General features: G+C 35.1%; 1 protein-coding gene across 2 annotated transcripts; it reads left to right on the top strand.

The window, feature by feature from the left end:
- Positions 1–7356: 7356 nt before the first annotated feature.
- On the top strand, positions 7357–11299 carry LOC131152975 (heme-binding-like protein At3g10130, chloroplastic). 2 transcript variants are annotated; one of them, XM_058104973.1, is made up of 8 exons: positions 7357–7865; positions 8007–8093; positions 8204–8274; positions 9312–9413; positions 9512–9616; positions 10247–10382; positions 10821–10930; positions 11051–11299. In XM_058104973.1, the coding sequence occupies exons 1-8, from the start codon at positions 7661–7663 to the stop codon at positions 11129–11131; spliced, it is 897 nt and encodes a 298-aa protein (XP_057960956.1). In that variant the 5' UTR covers positions 7357–7660; the 3' UTR covers positions 11132–11299. The 2 variants fall into 2 exon arrangements, with proteins under 2 accessions (XP_057960956.1, XP_057960948.1); XM_058104965.1 differs by having other exon boundaries at positions 7479–7871.
- Positions 11300–18181: the final 6882 nt, after the last annotated feature.

Genomic DNA, 18181 nt, shown 5'->3' with positions numbered 1-18181 from the left:
GTTGTACGTACGAAAATACTGAACTTTAATATTGGGAGTTTTCATTTTCAGGGTGTTGAGTTAGGAACCCCGCGGGTGCGGGGCAGTTTTATTAGGGGCTTTCCAAGAATTAGGTAAGGGAATAAACTAAGCTAGTTTGTTTTGAGAAAATGCATGTAATTATATATATATACCATCTGGATTCAGGAAAAATTATATACATATATATATATATATGATTTATATTTGGAAAATACTGTTTAAATAATGTTATGTTGAATACGTGAAAAATATGTTAGTGTGGCATGAGTATAAAACGTTGGAAATACTGTTTTCTGGAAATGTGAATGATACAGATTTTTACGATGAAAAATCGGCGTACGGGCCGAGGTTTTTATATGTTTGCCGGCGTACGAGCCGTGCTATGTGACTGTGATTTGCCAGCATACGGGTTGTGCTATGCTTGCCGGCGTATGGGCCGTGCTATGTGACCGTGATTTGCTAGCGTATGGGCTGTGCTATGTTTGCCAGCGTACAGGCCATGCTATGTGACTGTGATTTGCTAGCGTACGGGTTGTGCTATGTTTTGCTGGCATACGGGCCGAGCTATGAAACATGTGTAATACCAGCGTATGGGCGGATGATTTCATGACATACGTGTATATGTAAAATGATATGATTAATGTGAAAATTAATGATATGAGATATCCATGTATCATGATTTTAGTATATGTATATGATATCAGAACCTGGTTGGTTTTGTCTAAGCTAGCATTTACACGGTATCGTTGCTATGTGTCCATGGTCTTCGTGATCATGATATTTGTGTTAACGCCGCTGTACAGAGTGGTGTGAGATTGGATGGTCGATGTGGTTATTAAAGAAGTGTTTTGTGATCGCCCCTGGTGTACGGACGAGGTCTGGCAGACCCATTGGACCCACAAACTACTGTTTGACTTGATAGTGGTCGGCCAACCATTGTCAAGTCCCGCCTTCGGGCCACACAACCCAGTCATGTGGGGGTAATACATGACAACAGCCAGCTAACCTACCAGGATGGTTTTTATGTTATTATTATTATGATATGAGATGAGATATGCTTATGAAATGCAGTATGTTCTACCATGTTTTTGATATACATATGTTTTCCAGATTTGACGAAACAGTGCTGAATATGTATGTATGGTATATGTAGAACACAGAATACTCATGTTGCCACACACTAGTATTAGTTTATTTCCCTTATTGAGAGGTGTCTCATCCTTTAATCTTATAAACTTTTCAGGAGCCCCTGATAGAAGAGCGGGATAAGCCCCGCTGACCTAGTGTTGGATATCTGCCCTTTTTGAAGGGTAAGTTTCTTTTTGTAGGGATAGTTAGATTTTGTGGGAAATGTCCCTAGATTTATTTTGGGATGTATATATGGAAATACTGTGGACTATAGCAACTCTGGTATATTGTAATATATGGTATTGAGATGTACATTATTGTATGTTTTCTGTTGTTAGGGCTTCTGCTGTATGTTCTAATATACCCCTGGTACCCATGGGTCTAGGTGGATTGTGATTTACTGAACTGGAATATGGGAAATGTGCTATTGATATTATCATTATAAAAAAAAAATGTGGAAAAATGAGCAGGTCGCGACAATGGCTTTTGGTTCCCAAACGGGTGGAAGTTCTTTAAGGGTTTTACGTATCATCTCATAAGTGGAACAAGTTTTCCCTAAAGCATTTAAGGAGTTCATGATATGTGTAAACCTAGTATACATGTTTGTGATGAATTTGTCCTAAAAGCTTCGTATTCACTAGTCAGCATATTAATTCTATTGTCTCTAACATCAACAGTACCTTCATAGGTTACCTCAAGTTTATCCCAAATTTCCTTCGACATTTTGCAAGCCATGACCCTATTAAACTCATTTATATCAAGAGCACAATATAAGACGTTTATAGAACTAGAGTTGACTTGTCACATTTTATGACCAATTTCGGTCATGTATTTTTCTTCCTTAGGAACTTCTTTTCCATCTACTAATTTTGTAGGAATTAAGTCACCATGTGTGACAACCTTCCAAGTATTTCAATCCATGATTTGAAGATAAATTCTCATTCATTATTTCCAAAATGTATAATTGTAAAATAATTAGGAAATATAATAAATGAAATGAATTAATGGATAATAAGGAAAAAATAAGGATTTTTAGAAGGAATAGCGGGCCTTGTTGATGAATGTCTTGTCCTCGTTAATGAGTGTCCTTCTAGAGATCGTCGACGAACTCCAGTTCCTTGTCGACGAAGGAATCCCGAGAGAGTAATTTTGAAACTCTGAATTTGGTTGATGAATGTATCTTCTCGTCGACAAAGTCTCTTCAGTGCCTTGTCGACGAACCCACGTGTCTCGTCGACGAAGCCATGCCTATAATTTGAGTTTTATTTCATTTTCAGCGAGAAATTCGGGATCCTTCACTCTTTCTTTCTCTCTCTCTAAAAAAGGTTCCACCAGCCTTCTCTCTGCAATTTCGAGCCGGATTTGACCCGGTTTGACGATCTGGAACCACCATGAGATTTGTAGGATCGTTCTCTATAAGGTTGTAGGAGTTGATCGTTGGTTTTAGAGGTTTAGGAAACATCCCAAAATCAAAGTAAGTGAATTATTTTGGGATTTTCTTAATGAATAATGTTATTTTGAACATAGGAAGTAGTAAATAAGTGTTTTTTTAAGATTTGAGTTAGTTAGGATTTATTTTAATTAAATTAGGATTTTTGGATTCAGGGTCCAAGTGAACATCGTGGGTATCGGTTCGGGGATCCTACAGGTGTAGTTCAGAAGTCAGGTAAGGAGAAATTATATATTAAATCAAATTTTATGAAATTAAAGATAATAATTTATGTTATATTATATGTATATTTTGGTGTGAATTATTAAAATGCCAACCATGTAAAACTATGATTTTTGAGCCTAGAACCACTTATTTAGCTATGTATACATGGAAATGAATTGAGGAAAGTACAATGAATTTTTTGGATAATTATGTAAGAAATGGAAATTGTATTTTTGATAATTAAATGCTAAATGTGGGTCGACCTATTTTACAGGAATATGTATGAATTTTACTGTTAAATTGTGTGGCATGAGTAAATGTAAGTTCTGTGCAAATATATGTTAAATGTATGAGATGCAGGTTAAGTAAGTAAAGCATTATGAATAAATTATGATATGGACTATGTTGCTTGTGTATGTTAAATGCAGCCATGTAAATGTAAGACAGCTGAAAAGAGTCATGTTAGCAGATTCTAAAGCTAAAAGGAGCTGTAGACTAATCGATAACAGCTAAAAGGAGCTGTAGACTAACTGATGATGGCTAAAGACCAGTTGTAGTATGAATGAAAGAAAGGAAAATGCAATAAAATGACAAATGTGAACGATATAATATTAAAAATTACGTAAAGTGAAATGCAATGCAATGTTTAAGCTATGAACATAAATGAATGTGAATGATTGAATAATGACAGAAAAAATAACATATTATGATATTAGAAGTATATATGTACGTAGAACTTGTTATGATTGGGCGGGGCGTATTCTTCATCTAAGGGCTTGCTAAGTAAGGCGAGTACGCTAGTAACTTCAGATGTGGCAGTAGCTGCATAACGTATTAGGGCAGAGGAAACCTACTTGTATGGGCGGGTAGATTTCCCTATCCTTAGGGCTTTTGCTGGTAAATCATTGTTGAACTGTGTGAGTATGAAATCAATTTAATACTTGAGGACTTACTGAGTAAGGTGAGTGTTCTGGTATGCTTTAGTAGCGACCTAGGGTTGCCTAAGTATTAGAGCAGAGGGGTTCTACTTGTATGGGTGGGTAATCACCCTTATCCTTGGGTAATCTCGTAGGTTAAATCTTTGCATGTGATTGATTAATTTCAGAGAATGATTTCAATGTTTATGATAATGTTTTACAAATGTTATTAAAATGGTATTTATAATCTCATGTTAGCCACACGATGTTTTTAATATATTGTTTCTTCCCTTACTGAGATGTGTCTCACCCGAATATGATTATTTCTTTTCAGGATATCCTTAAGGTTGGGCTTAGGGAGCTCGAGGGTTTATAATCTTTTGAGAATTGTAAAGAGAAAGGGTATATTTTTTATATACTATGGGATTGTATTAAGTTTAAGTATATGTTCTATGTTTTATGTATTTATGTTTTAAGTTTGTTGAGAGAGGAATGATTGTGAAAATACTGGAATGTTTGGAGATGTGTGTATTTATGGAAATGCAGGTGATGGATGTATAATATGGATTTTAGATAGGAGTAGTAAACTCTGGTATTATTTATTATGATTATAAAGATTATGTTATGTTTTCTGTTGTGTATATTATGGATTATGGATTATCAGGTATAACGCACCGGACCCGGGTTTAAGGGTTCGTGGCGTTACAAATTGAGTCCATAGAAGATTGGTGGTCTGGTTGAGGATTGACCCTCTCCAAAGAGAGCTACTCCTACGTGTGCCATTTAGATATTTATATAACTTCTTTTAAAGATTTGTTATAACCCGACTCTGATACCAATTGAAAGTTAAGGTGTAGTCCCACGAGAGGGGGTGAATTGGGTTATTAAAATTTTCTTTATAAATTATTTATGAATTCACAACATTTTTGTTAATTTATCAATCACATAATAATGCTTAGGTGTTAACCAATCCACAAACCACACTCAATCTCAACACAAGCAAATAACAAACGAATAATCCAAACAAAAACAATAAACAAGTTGCAACACTTTTTGTTGATTCCAAACACTCAAAGTAGAGATTGGTTATAGCCGTGTGGATATTTGATTCAAGCCCTATTAAAAATGAAATTTGATTGATTTCTTTCAACTAAGATTTCCGCAAACGATCAACGTACTCCCTTTAAGGTTTTCGCAAAGATCAATGTACTTTCTTAAGTCAAAAATCTTCTCAATCTCGGTTTTGGCTTACTGCACTTTGAATACACACTACACAATTTATATATGCAAAAAATAAAGAGAAAGGTTAAGAGTGAGACCGAGATTTTTACGAGGTTCAACTTATCCCCAACCTATGTCCTCGCCTTAGGCCAATACCACATAAGGTTTCCACTATATCGTTCCTTTTCAGGCGGACAAACCGTTACAAGCCTCCTTAAGGGTAGAGCCCCCTCTCCAAGCGATACCCCATGCTTGGTCCAATGATCCAAACAACCTTGAACTGTCAAAAACTACAAGAAGAAGATCAAATATGTGTGTACAAAGAATGCTCTCAGATAGAGCTGGTTAGTACAATATGAAATCACTAATATACTTCAATCAAAATATCAAAAGGATGAAGAATGCAACTCAAGAATTATATCATCGATATTCTTCTCTTGATAAGAGTCAAGAACTTAGCACTTTTGCTCAAAGAAGAAATCAGTAACTCAGAATAATTTCAGTTGATTAGCAGCAATTCAATAAGCAAGAAAGCTTTGAGAGCAAGAGAGCAAGAGAGCTTTGAGAGATGTTTTTCAATTCTTGGTTAAATTTTGATTTCATAAACCATGTATTTATAAGCTTAGTAAGAGTCAAATTCGTGGTGCCCAAGATTACTTGGAGTGTCCCCCAAGTTTTTAGAAAGTTTGGGGCGCAAGTAATTTAAAGTTGAACTAAAAACATTTAAAAAATATGACCGTTATTGAGATTCGGTCGCGTAAACTATAAGTTCAGTCGCTTGAGCCTTCAACACACTATTTTATTTTTTTCTGTTGAAAACGGGGTTAGGTGCTTGAGGTCCAACTTCAGTTGCCTGAGGCTATACTTCCCCTCAAGAATTCTTTCAGAAAAATCTTCAACCGCCTGTACTTAATTTTTAGTTGCCTGAGGAAATTCTTCAAATGCCCAAGCTTTCACTTCGGTTGCCTGGACGGATAAAAACCTTTTTTTTGTTCAGTTTTCAAAACTCCTGACTTTCTTGCTTTCTTACATCTAAAATATATTTTTTGGGGTTTTTAAAATAAGGTTTCTAAGTCCATTTTATCTCCTAATGAATTTTATCTCATCCAAAATGATATTTAGAGTTGAAGTACTTACATGTAGCTTCCTAAAACTTAAAAACTCTTTTAGTCTTTGAAGTCTTCATGAATCTCCTTTCCTTTTCCCTAAATTTGATCATTCTTTGAGTTGTATTTGCTTTAACTATCTTGAGTCTCCTTGAGCTTCTACTTGATCACTTTGTAAATATAGTATGACTTTAAGTACTTGGTGATCTTTGGTAATTATTTCTTGATCTTTTTGAACTTGTCATTTTAGAGTTCCTAAAATCTCATCACTTGAACACAAATTAGTTAAACCATCCTTTATTTGTTACCATCAAAACAAGATATGAAAGCCTTGTTAGGCCAAGAGATGTTGATATATGATTTTGAAAAATAAAAACTTATGAAAACATATTGACATATGAATATGAGAAACGATTTGAAAGCTTATGAAACTATGATATATATATATATGAGTACATATCTGTATATTTTACCTAGTTGATATATTTATTAATGATGAATGTGATACGATATATTAAACTCATGTTATCACACACTATGAATAATTTATTCCGTCTTATTAAGAGGAGTCTCACATAAAATTTAAACATTTCAGGAAACTAAGATAGATAAGCAGAGAGAGTTCTAAGGGAGAGGAGACCATAGTACCCTAGTAGTCAGGGTAAGTGTTTTTGAGTTGTGGATGTATTTCGTATGACCCCAAGAGTATTTTGTGGATGTATGGATGTATAGAACTCTGATATTTGTATTTGGGATGGTGAATATATTGACTTCCGCTGTTTGGTATACTTTTATGAGATGGACTGATCACCCGATACCTTATTTCGGGTCGAGTCATGTTGATATGGCATCAGAGATAATTGACAGCTATTTGATAGATGTGTGACATATTATTGTTTATTTATATAAAAAAAATTGGTAGAAAATCGAGTCGTTACAAAAAGTATTCATATTTTCATTGGAAGAAATAATATATTGAGAATTTTATAAAATAAAAAAAATATTGAAAAAATCTACTAATTATTATTATTATTTTTGTCTATAATGTTATTTAAATATTAAAATATAATATTTTCATACTTTTAATTAAAGTATTCATGTCATCACGCCATATTATGTTACTAATATCTCATACAAATATTTTTTATTTTATATTATTAATTAATTTTAAAAATATATCCAAAATTTATTCAAAATTATAAAAAAATATATTTTATTGTAAACACGTGCAATATACTTGACATATTGACTAATAAATATAAAAATTAAAGTTGTCTAAGCTAAAGCCATACAATTGATAAAAAAATTTAGAAAGTTTGCCTTACAAGTCGAGAGTTGATTCCACATTCTATTCCCACAAATTCATAATAATTTTTTTTCCCCTATTTAGTCGAATTAATCTCCACCCCCAAAATATAATCTTCCAAACAAGCGCGCCGTCGGGACACTTGAGAGTTGAGATTTGAGGTGCGCCTGCGCTTGCTTACGTCATCGGATTTCTTTTGCCTCCGAAGTCCAAACTGCTGCAATATGAACGCGCTCGCGCCCCGGCCCCAAGCGGAAATTCGAACCTCGAAGATTGGAGAAGGAGAATTGCGCTCTGCAAGCCTTCGATGCTCGCTCGATTTCCATTTCAGATTCTAATCTCAACGGCACCGAGGAGCCATAAGAGACCATGCTCCTCCTCCATCACCAAGTCGATGGCGTCTGATAAAATCGCCGCTCCTCCGCAGAGAAGGCGAACCCTGTCGCCTCTCGAAGTCCGATTGTCTCTCGTCCTGGCTTTGGCCTCGCAGACCTCCTCTCTCTCCCAGCGGCGTAAATGTTCTGAGTTTGAGAGCCTCTTAAACCCAATTTTCAAGATTTGATACTTTTTGAGTCGTTCGGAGTCTCTTCAGTCAAATTGAGTTTTTCCCTTTTTTTTTTTAATTTTTTTGGTATTGTCTTGTTGTTTTTCAGTTCTGGTGGATTTGGCGAGTGATACTGCGAAATACGTGTTCCCGCGGAGGTTTGAAAGTCGTAATTTAGAGGAAGCTTTGATGTCAGGTAGTTTTTTGAAGGTTTTGATTGATTTGATTGAGAGGTTTTTGGTAGTTAGGTCTTTTGTGTGATGGCGTGACGGCATTTGATTGTAAGGTTTTTCTTGTTCTGTTCAGTTCCGGATTTGGAAACTGTGAAATTCAAAGTCTTGAGTCGGAAGGATCAGTACGAGATAAGAGAAGTTGAGGTCTGAATTTGCTGTCAATTTCCTCTTTCCCCTTTTTTTTTTCGGGAGGTTTATGTTACAAGCATAATCGGACTGTTGGACTGAATTTATTCTTTGTTTCTGGCAAACTCTTTATTTGAAATCGTCAAGATCTTAAAGGCCATTTGGCATCACTGGTGGAAATTCTGAAATAGAATTCAGTAAGAGAAACCAAAAGTTAAAAGCCAGCAACATATTTTGGGTGGATTCCCAAACTCGAGACAAAATTAGAAGACCCGATTTTTTGCATGTCCATTTTTGTTCTTGGATATGACCGTTAGTTATCACACAACAGTTAAATCACCATAAATCCTCAGCAATTTAATGGCAGTATCGCACCACGTACTAAACCTTGTAAACCCAGCGTTTAGAAATAGGTTTGAAGCCTTAAATCAATTACAATATGATTAGAAAAATAAAATAAAATGTAGAAGCATACAAATTAAAAGATATTGTAATAAAATAGAAATTACTTAATAAGCATTTAAAATTCACTCTTTAATACTCCATGAATAATCTTATCAAAAGTTAGAAAACTAATGAAATATTTTTGGGATGAATTTTCTTATTTTTCATATTTGCAGAAATTTTAGGAATATTTTGAAATTATATTTTAGATTCACATGGAAATTTTATTTTAGTTTTTCATTTTTAAAAAAATACATGAGGATTTAATTCACAAAGTTGAATTCTGGATATTAGAGTTGTTAAGGCTTGATATGCATTGTCGGTTCACAACCTAACAATATAAGCTTTTTGGTAAAATAATAATCTGACATGGTACCAAGGGGTCCTGGGTTCTAGTCCTGTTGCCCACATTTATTGTGTGGGCTTTAGCTTTCCTACAGCTGTGCCATGTTAATCACTTCAGTAATATATCTGTAGACAAATTTGTTTGTAGTTATATTTGTTATAATTCTGTATGTGCACATGCATTGCTAGTTGCGTTTCTTCACATTTTTGTCCTTGTAACTATCTATATATTATACATCTAAATTAGCATTATGACTGTGGAGCAGCCCTACTTTATCGCAGAGACTATGATGCCTGGCAAGAAGGGATTTGATTTTAATGGTGCATCTCAATCCTTCAATGTTTTAGCTGAATACCTATTTGGGAAGGTAGGGAGGAATTTCCTGAATGAATCAATCCCATGCTGCATTTTTCACAACGTATACCTTCATTCATGTGTTTGTTTTGCCGCTTGCAATGTTTTTAGAATACAGTAAAGGAGAAGATGGAGATGACTACACCTGTTTTTACTCGGAAGACTCGCGCTGATGGGGAGAAAATGGAAATGACAACACCTGTGATGACAAAGAGGGTACCTTTTTTACATGGATAATTTCTTACTAATGTTTGTAGTCCTTGTATCAAAGAGCTTCGCTTCCAGTGATATATGTTTGTGTTACAAAGGCAATTACTGTTGATGTTTTGTATTGTTTTTTAGTTTCTCCAGGGAGTACCCTGGATTTTTTTATTTCTGTGTGGCATTAATTTAGGGAGTGGCAGAGGGCTCAAAATTAAGATGTAATAAATGAAAGTTCATAAATCTTATGAAGTTTTCATCTGGTTAAAAATTTGAGGTTGGAAATTGAAATGACAATAACAAAGAAAGGAAATCAAAGTTGAACCTTCTGACTTTTTAAATGTTTTAAATGGTAATTTTTTTTAAAAAAACTTTTCTTTGCAAATCAAACCATGAAAGGATGTATCTATCCCATTCTTCTGGTCGATGACAAGAAATTGTAAAAGGATTCCTTGTCCATAAATTCTTCTGATGGTTTTTAGCTATAACCCATAAGTTGTCTCTGTGGTGGTTCAGCTTGGGAGGTGACTAACAGTTTTGAAATTATCCATGGACCATCAAGTAGGTCAATGTGGTGGTTGAATGTGTGGACTATGCCATTTGGTTCTCATCCGAAGTTTTCTAACTAAATGCACATTTGATTAGGTTAAAGATCTGGATAAGTGGCAGATGTCTTTTGTTATGCCCTCAAAGTATGGTGCCAACTTGCCCTTGCCTAAAGATCCATCAGTAAGAATCAAAGAGGTGCCAAGTAAAATTATGGCAGTTGTTGCATTTTCAGGTTTGTCCTTCTCTTTGCATGAAAGTCCTTGAACATGAGGGTATTGAATTTGAATCTATTGATGGTCTCTTAATTATCTATATCTAAAATGTTGGATATCTACTAATGAAAATGGTGATAAGGATGTCTAATGATAGGACAATGAATGTCACCAAGAAAAATTTGTCAAAGACATGTAACTATGGGCGCAGTTTTAAATTCACTTAGAGTACATTTGTCATTTGAGTGTCACTATGCCTTTACTATTCATTTTTTGTGAAGTTTTAGCTGTTTCCTATGCATAGAATAATTTTATGTTTTTACATATGGTTGTATGTTTAATTTATTCATTGCAGTTCAGAAAACTGACAGAGCACATGGATTTATTAGAATGCATGCATCAACAAGTGTGGATCATGACATTGCTTATCATCTTCTTGACTTTATGTCTTGGACCAGGTTTTGTTACAGATGAAGATGTTGAACACTGGGAATCAAGATTACGTGATGCTCTAAATAGTGATGGAATGTTTCGAGTAAAGGAGGGTACATCAGTGGAGGTTGCACAGGTAAGATTTTTAACGAATTATCAATGAGAAGGAAGTCTCTAAATAACTTTATTTTATTGGCGGATTTTGTTGAGAATGATACATTGAAAGGTTATCCACCATATGTGCATGTGGTTGCAGTACAATCCACCATTTACACTTCCATTTACACGTCGCAATGAGATTGCCCTGGAAGTTGAAAGGAAGCCAGAATACTCCTGACTATAACAAGTAGCGATTTTAGTGTATTGGAATACTAAAGTTACAGTCTTTCTACTGCAAAAAGCATTGAAAGCTTTGTGATGCATGTCAGCCCTGTAATGTACAATTATGTAATATTTTATGTAAATTCCTTGCGGTTGATTATATATTGTTGAATAACTTTGAATATGTTTGTTGTGTGTCATTTTTTTGTTCAAAATAAGAAATTTTAAGAGTTTTGTGATAATATGATTGCCTAATGGGATTATAGAATGAAAAGGAAATATTTAACAGTGTGTTTTTAATTTAGAAAGCAATATCATACATGCTTATACTATGTAACCATATTACCATAATAACATTTGGATATTTTACTGTAAAAATTACATGGAAAAAATTTGGAACTTGAAGAACTTTCATTGTATTGGGCGTATTTGTGCCAAACTTGGGCAAAATTAGTGTTTCAAGTCTCTGTCAGCTGCTGTATTTGTTGCTAAAGAGGTGGAGTGGGGTTGGAGTTTATGCTGTTGGTGTAGTCTATGGTTGGAGTCTTTCTTGCAAAAAAAAAAAAATTGTTTTTGTGGGTTTTTTAGATTTAAATCTTCTAGCTAGAAACTTACAATTCTTAGTGATTTTTAGCAGACTTTGACCCAAAACCTTGAAACTTATTCTTTAATTGCTTTTTACACTTTGGGAAGTAACTGTTCCTTTCGTCCAGGAAGAAGAAGAGTGAGATTGTGCTTCTCATCTTGACATACTATACAAGTAGTAGTTTAATTGTGTATTTTCGTCATCTATATTTAGAATATTTTTATTTAGCATTATCTTTTGGATTTTAGAATGCACGCGTACACATATTTTCGTAACCAATGTGATGTAGGACATGAACAGAAATCAGAAACAGTAAGAGGAAGAAAGAGAATTGAAGGGAAAAATTAGAAAGAAGAAGAGTAGAAAAGGAGAAGAATAACTGACAGGCAGCAGGACAGAAAAATAGAACAGGGACAGGACAGAGGATGGAACAGAAGATCAGATTCAGTGAGAAAATAGAAGCAGAACAGGGAAGAGAAGGGAGGGGGAAGAAGAAGAATGAAGAAGGAGAGGAGAGGGCTGTGCAGAATGGAGAGAAAGGGAAATAGTTTTAGAAATCTGGATTCAAAATGATAAACTTGCTTCATACATTACAAAAAAAGTAATTATACATCTAACATTACAGCTAAAACAAATATTTACAAAATAACCCCAAGTAAAGCAAGAAGTTACAAAACAACGCCATAGTACTTAAAACACACAAAATAACCATAAATTAACTGAACTTCTACAATAACCTGAATTTTCCCCAAACTAAAAAGATTAAAATCCTAGCTACAATATAAACATCTAAAGCTCTCCATTGGTGATTCTCCATTAAAATGGTATCTAGGTCCTTTTGGGGTCGAACTGATCCATGGGGTGGAGGGTCCACTCTGTAATTCTCACCCTCCTATAGGTTAGTAGGCGTGAGATTTTGAACCCCTAACCAACAGACGTTGTCCATATCTTTGCAGTGGGACAACACATGAGGGGTTGGATTTTTAGGATATTATTATTTATGATAAAATATTAAAGGTATTTTAGATTATTTAGTTTTCTAAACTTATTTTTCTTCTTGTTGTATGTATTGGTTTTATTTAAAGTTGAATTAGAATGAAATTTGAGCCACGTTTGTCCTGCATCCAGTAGTATAAAGCAGCTTTGATCCAACATGGCTGTCACTGTTTGACTGGATTTTCTCAACTCAAAACTTATACTGCACCAACACCATTGCAGAGCGAACTCCACTTGGACTGACCATTCTATCATCACCGCTCCAGGAATCAAAAAAGGGAAAAAAAGAAAGAAGTGTTATTGCTGTGGACAAGTCAAGTCCTAACTGCAACCTCTCCAGTTGAAGGTTGAAGGCCCTTGCTTTTCCACATATACCCACTTTGCTGAGACAAACTCCACCACAACATTGCCACAGCAGCCGAAGTTCTGCAATCAAATTCATATTCTCAGTCTCAATTGCCATTGCGTCCTTTTATCTCACTGCTGAATTCTTCACTGTCTCTCTAATTCTCTCATCCTTGTTGGATCTTCAATTCTTTGCATTGTCACCTTCAAGCCTGTGCTTCCCTGCCACCAGCGTGACTAAAGAACTCCTGTGCTTTGCCCCCATTTTAACCTTTATCCTTGTCATTGCCTCACGCACTTGGCGCCACTGTGCTTTGTCTGGATAGAGTGGGATTGATTGAAAGATAGGAAGAGAAAGAAGCCCTAGTCTCACTTTCTCATTGACTGAGCAAAGAGCATTTAAAGAAACCATGTTCAACTGGATTTGAGGTGGATTCGACGTGATTCTGAAACTGGATTTGTCTGCAAAAGTTACGCAATCCTTTCTATTCTCTGAACTAGCTGGTCAACCCACTGGACTCAGCAGTGGCACTAGTTGAGTTGTACCAGTCTGAAAATTGTTCATTAATTGAAAAACAGTATTGTCTGAACTATATCCAGCCAAAAAAAAAAGTGACGAAGGACCAATTTGATCATGTGGCTTAGATTTTTGAGTGGAAGGAATGGTGGAAAAGCAGTTGAGTAAGTTAATCTCTCAGGCAGCTTCTCTCAATTACCAAATCATCGCTTCCCAAAACTAACTTGCTCCTTTGATCAGAAGCAGGTCTGGCTCTTCACAATATGGGGCCCTAGGCGAATGATTTAATCAGGGATCCTTAATATTTTCTTTTTCTTTCTTCATTTTTCATATCCGGATTCATATTTTCTCGTTGACATAATTAAATTTCAAAATTAACACTAACTATAAATTGATAAATTATGTAAACAAATAAAAATAATTTTAATAAATCTATAGAAATAATAGATTGAAAAAATATAACCTAATAATTATTATTATTGCAAATCGATCGGCGAGCGAGGTTTTAGAGATATCGGATTCTTGCCGGATACAACGCTATAGCCTCAAAGCTTCCAAAATCTAAGAAAAAATAGGAAAAAAAAATTTAGAGTGAAAATAATAGAAAAATAATGCACAAACATTGAAATCAAAATTAGGGTTGATGAAAATTATAGAGAATCGGAGGCCCGAAGATGATGAACACAAGAGCTGGAGCAAAAATCATAGAGAGACCGAGAGATGAGAGTGAGAGAGTGTGAGAGATGGAAAGATTTTTTTCGAAAGGCTAAGAGAAAGAGATGAGAGTAATAGATAGTTAGAAACATAATAAAGTTGTTAGTTGGGAAGTCAATGTATGGGAAGAGAGCATAATAAATAATGTCAACATTATTTAATTAAAAAAAATTTGGGGCCCCAAAAATATATTATTATATTAAAAAAAAATTTGGGGGCCCCAAAGGCTAACATCTTAGCCGCCTAATGGTTAGGTCGGCCCTGATTAGAAGTTTGATAGTGATGTTCCTTTTAGTACCCCAGCAGCTGTTTGTATGCATAGAACCATTGCTACCATGCAAGCCATAAACAAATTGGATTATAAGATTAGGATTACTTTGCTTGAGCATTGGTGAGGGCGGTCCAAAGATGTTATTCAATTGGTTCAACCAAGTAAAAAATATCTTTACACATCGAGGCATCAAATCAGAAGAGAAGGTTGGCTTGCCCGTTATTTGTTTGAAGGGCCTTGTATGTACGTGGTGGCATGTGTAGTTCATCAATGATGACTTTATTGTCAAGCTCCAATAATTGAGAGGAATCTTATTAGCCATCTTATTGAATAATTATCTTGATCTATTATGAGTGGGACATGTATGAAGTTGTCTGCACTGGCTCAACATATACAGATATCGAAGCTCATATAGTTGAGTTTAAGTTGGTCTCTGAATGTTCTTAGGAAGATGAACAACATATTATTTGTTATATTGTGGGAATCTACTATGGCTTATGAAATGAGTTGCAATAGTAGAACTTAGGCTTTGTTGACCAAGCCACCACCCCGCTGCGCCACTACCTTTGCTAGGTCTGCTGAAAAGAAAAAGCAAATATTGAAAGGATATTTGCAAGAAAATATAAGCTCTACATGAGCCACTTCATCTGGCAAACCACCTGACTCAAAGAGGGTTGAGCACTTTCCACTTGATAGTTGTGATTGCGGACAAGGACAGTCTCATTGGAGTTGTCTTAAGATGACTTGTCTCACAGTAATTGACTACTAAAGATAAAGAAGATGAGTCTGAGTTTAAAGGGCATTATTTTGAGGATTAGATTGTGAATGCAGTTGAGTATTCTAGACATAAGGATGAAGAGGGTATTAAGGTAATGCTAGCTATCACATTTCTACTTCAACTCGAGGTTGATTCTTTTTTTCTTTCTTATTCGAGGGGACATTGTCATAGTGTACAGGGAGTTATTTAATTGTATATATGCTATTTTATCTAGTGTATTTTGTTAGCACAAGGGGAGTCTTTGTATGGGCTTGATATACATGGATAATCACCAACTTGACCCAAAAGTTTAAGCCTACTGGGTTTTGGGCCTAACTATGTATATAAGCACCTACCTTTCACTTTATTTTTTCAATGTGGGACAAGCTTACAAGTCGAATTCTCAACAATCTCCCCCTCACTTGTGAGTTTGAATCACTCTCCCTTGAACGGAAGCCATTCAAGAATCAAGATTACTCAATGTTATGGAACTAACTAGGAGCCATTATCACTCCCTATTGAACGGAAGCCATTCTTAATCACTCAGTATCATGCAACCAACTAGGAGCTATTACTAAACCTTTGGAAAGGGTATGAAACCATGGGAGTTCACTTATCACAGCTCCTCTTTCGAGTATCTACATCCGTAGAAATACATACATGAACACTCAAGCCCAATTTGAACTCTCCCCCCTTGAGAGCAGAAACCATCTCCCACATGGGAGCAAGCCTGTCATGTGTGTCTTACCCTTGTGCATTACATGCCTTGAATTGCATTTCATGTGCTTCCAAACTAATCCTACCTCCTTCATATTGACCATATTTGGATTCATCTTCCAAGCCTAGATGATCCTTAGTGGCCTCGGTCACACACTTGGTCCTTCAAGTGTTAGCACTTTAGTAGAATTAGTTTCACACCTTGACTTTACAATGTTGTTCGTCCAGAGTAATGAATTATTGGCTTTGATAACATTTGTTAGGATTGATAAATACAACAATTGAGAAAATAAATGAATAATAAAAGAAAAATGTAAGAAAATAGGCACAAGATTGATGTGGTTTGGCTTATGATCGACATCCACGAGTGAAGATGACAAAGAATTTCCCCCTCTAGTCACATATGTATGATAATTTTCTTCTTGCATATTCTCCATATTATGTCCCCATGAGCATGTTTCACAAATTGCAAATTCCAATCAAACCCAAACAATGCTTGAACTTAGCTGATGCTAGAGACTTTGTCAACATATTTGCAGGATCATCAGCAGTACTAATTTTATTTACATTAAATTTCTTTTGTGAAGTAACATCATGAACAAAATGATACATGACATCAATATGTTTTGTTCTTGTATGAAACATTTGATCCTTAGTCAAATGAATAGCACTCTAATTGTCACAATGAATTATACTCTTATCCCAACAAGATATAAGCTCACTAATAAAACCCCTTAATCAATAGCTTCTTTGACTACCTCAGTTATTGCCATTTTGTCTCAGTAGTGGATAATGCAACAACATGTTGTAGACTTGCCTTCCAACTCTTACAACACATCCTCCAAGAGTGAACTTATAACCTGTAATGGGTCTTCTCTTTTCGAGATACCTAAAAAAATCTAAACCAACATAACCAGTAGCATTGGAACTATGTCTCCCAAATTTTAAACAAGCATTAGAAGTACCTCTTACATATCGAACCATCCATTTTACCACTTGCCAATTCTCTTTACCTAGGTTAGCCGTGTACCTCACAACACTAACGACATGTGAAATGTCCAGGCGGGTACAAATCCCACATACATTAGACTTCCAATTGCGCTAGAATAAGGAACATGTGACATGTGGAGAAAAAAAAAATTGAAAGTTGGAGATGAGCAGCAAGAGTGCTAATTGGTGTGGGATTTGTCATGCCAAATTGCTCCAAAAAATTTTTCAACATATTTCTTTTGTGTCAAATACAACAGTCCTTCCTTTCAATTTTTTGAATTTTCATGCCAAGAATCTTCTTTGCCGCTCATAAATTTTCATTTTAAATTCCCCGGCAAGCTGGTCCTTTAGTTTAACTTGTTGATCTCAAATTTATCTTTAGAAGAAATAAGCATATCATCAACATATAACAACAAGTAAATAAAAGAATCATTTTATGTTTCTTAAAGTACACAACTATCACACTAACTCCTTGAATACCCATTGTCCAACATTAATGAGTCAAATCTTTTATACCACTATTGAGGAGATTGCTGCAATCCATATAACCATTTTTTAATAAACGGGCTTGGTCTTCTTTTTAATCAATAATAAAACCTTCAGGAGTCTTTTCCTCAAGTCTGCTATGTAGAAAAGCTATTTCAACATCTAGTTGTTCCAATTCCAAATCATGCATAGCAATGAGGGATAATAATACATGTATAAAGTTATGTTTAACAAGAGGAGACAAAATATAGTTAAAATCTACTCCTGCAATTTGACTATAACCTTTCAACTAACCATGCCTTATATTTTGTGTTCTTAAGTCTTGAAATACCTTCTATTTTCTTGAAGACCCATTTGGAACTTACAATTTTTATTTTTTTTTCCCTTGGGTGGCTTTACTAATTCCCAAGTGTGATTCTTGTGTAAAGACTCAATCTCCTCTTACATAGTCACTAACCACTTAGCGGAGTTGACACAAGAAAATGCTTTTGAATATGTAACAAACTAACAGGTTTTCCACTTTCATTGGTTTCTTGTGCAACTGCCAAAGTATAGCCATTAGAATTAGAATGATAAAACTATACAACAGTACTGTTCCTTGACGGTAATACGATATCTCTTCTAAGCCCGTGTTTGGCAATGCTATATGATTTCTTATGTTGCATCTCTTGTACTTCATTAGTGTTG

The sequence above is a fragment of the Malania oleifera genome, chromosome 1, assembly GCF_029873635.1.
Source record: "Malania oleifera isolate guangnan ecotype guangnan chromosome 1, ASM2987363v1, whole genome shotgun sequence".
Taxonomy (NCBI): Eukaryota; Viridiplantae; Streptophyta; class Magnoliopsida; order Santalales; family Ximeniaceae; genus Malania; species Malania oleifera.
This window is presented reverse-complemented; position numbering and strand designations above follow the sequence as displayed.

Coding starts and splice junctions, on each gene's coding strand:
- LOC131152975 (XM_058104965.1), top strand. CDS start 7,661: ATGCTCGCTCGATTTCCATTTCAGATTCTAATCTCAACGGCACCGAGG. Junction 8,094..8,203: donor AGAGGAAGCTTTGATGTCAG/GTAGTTTTTTGA, acceptor TGTTCTGTTCAG/TTCCGGATTTGGAAACTGTG. Junction 8,275..9,311: donor ACGAGATAAGAGAAGTTGAG/GTCTGAATTTGC, acceptor ACTGTGGAGCAG/CCCTACTTTATCGCAGAGAC.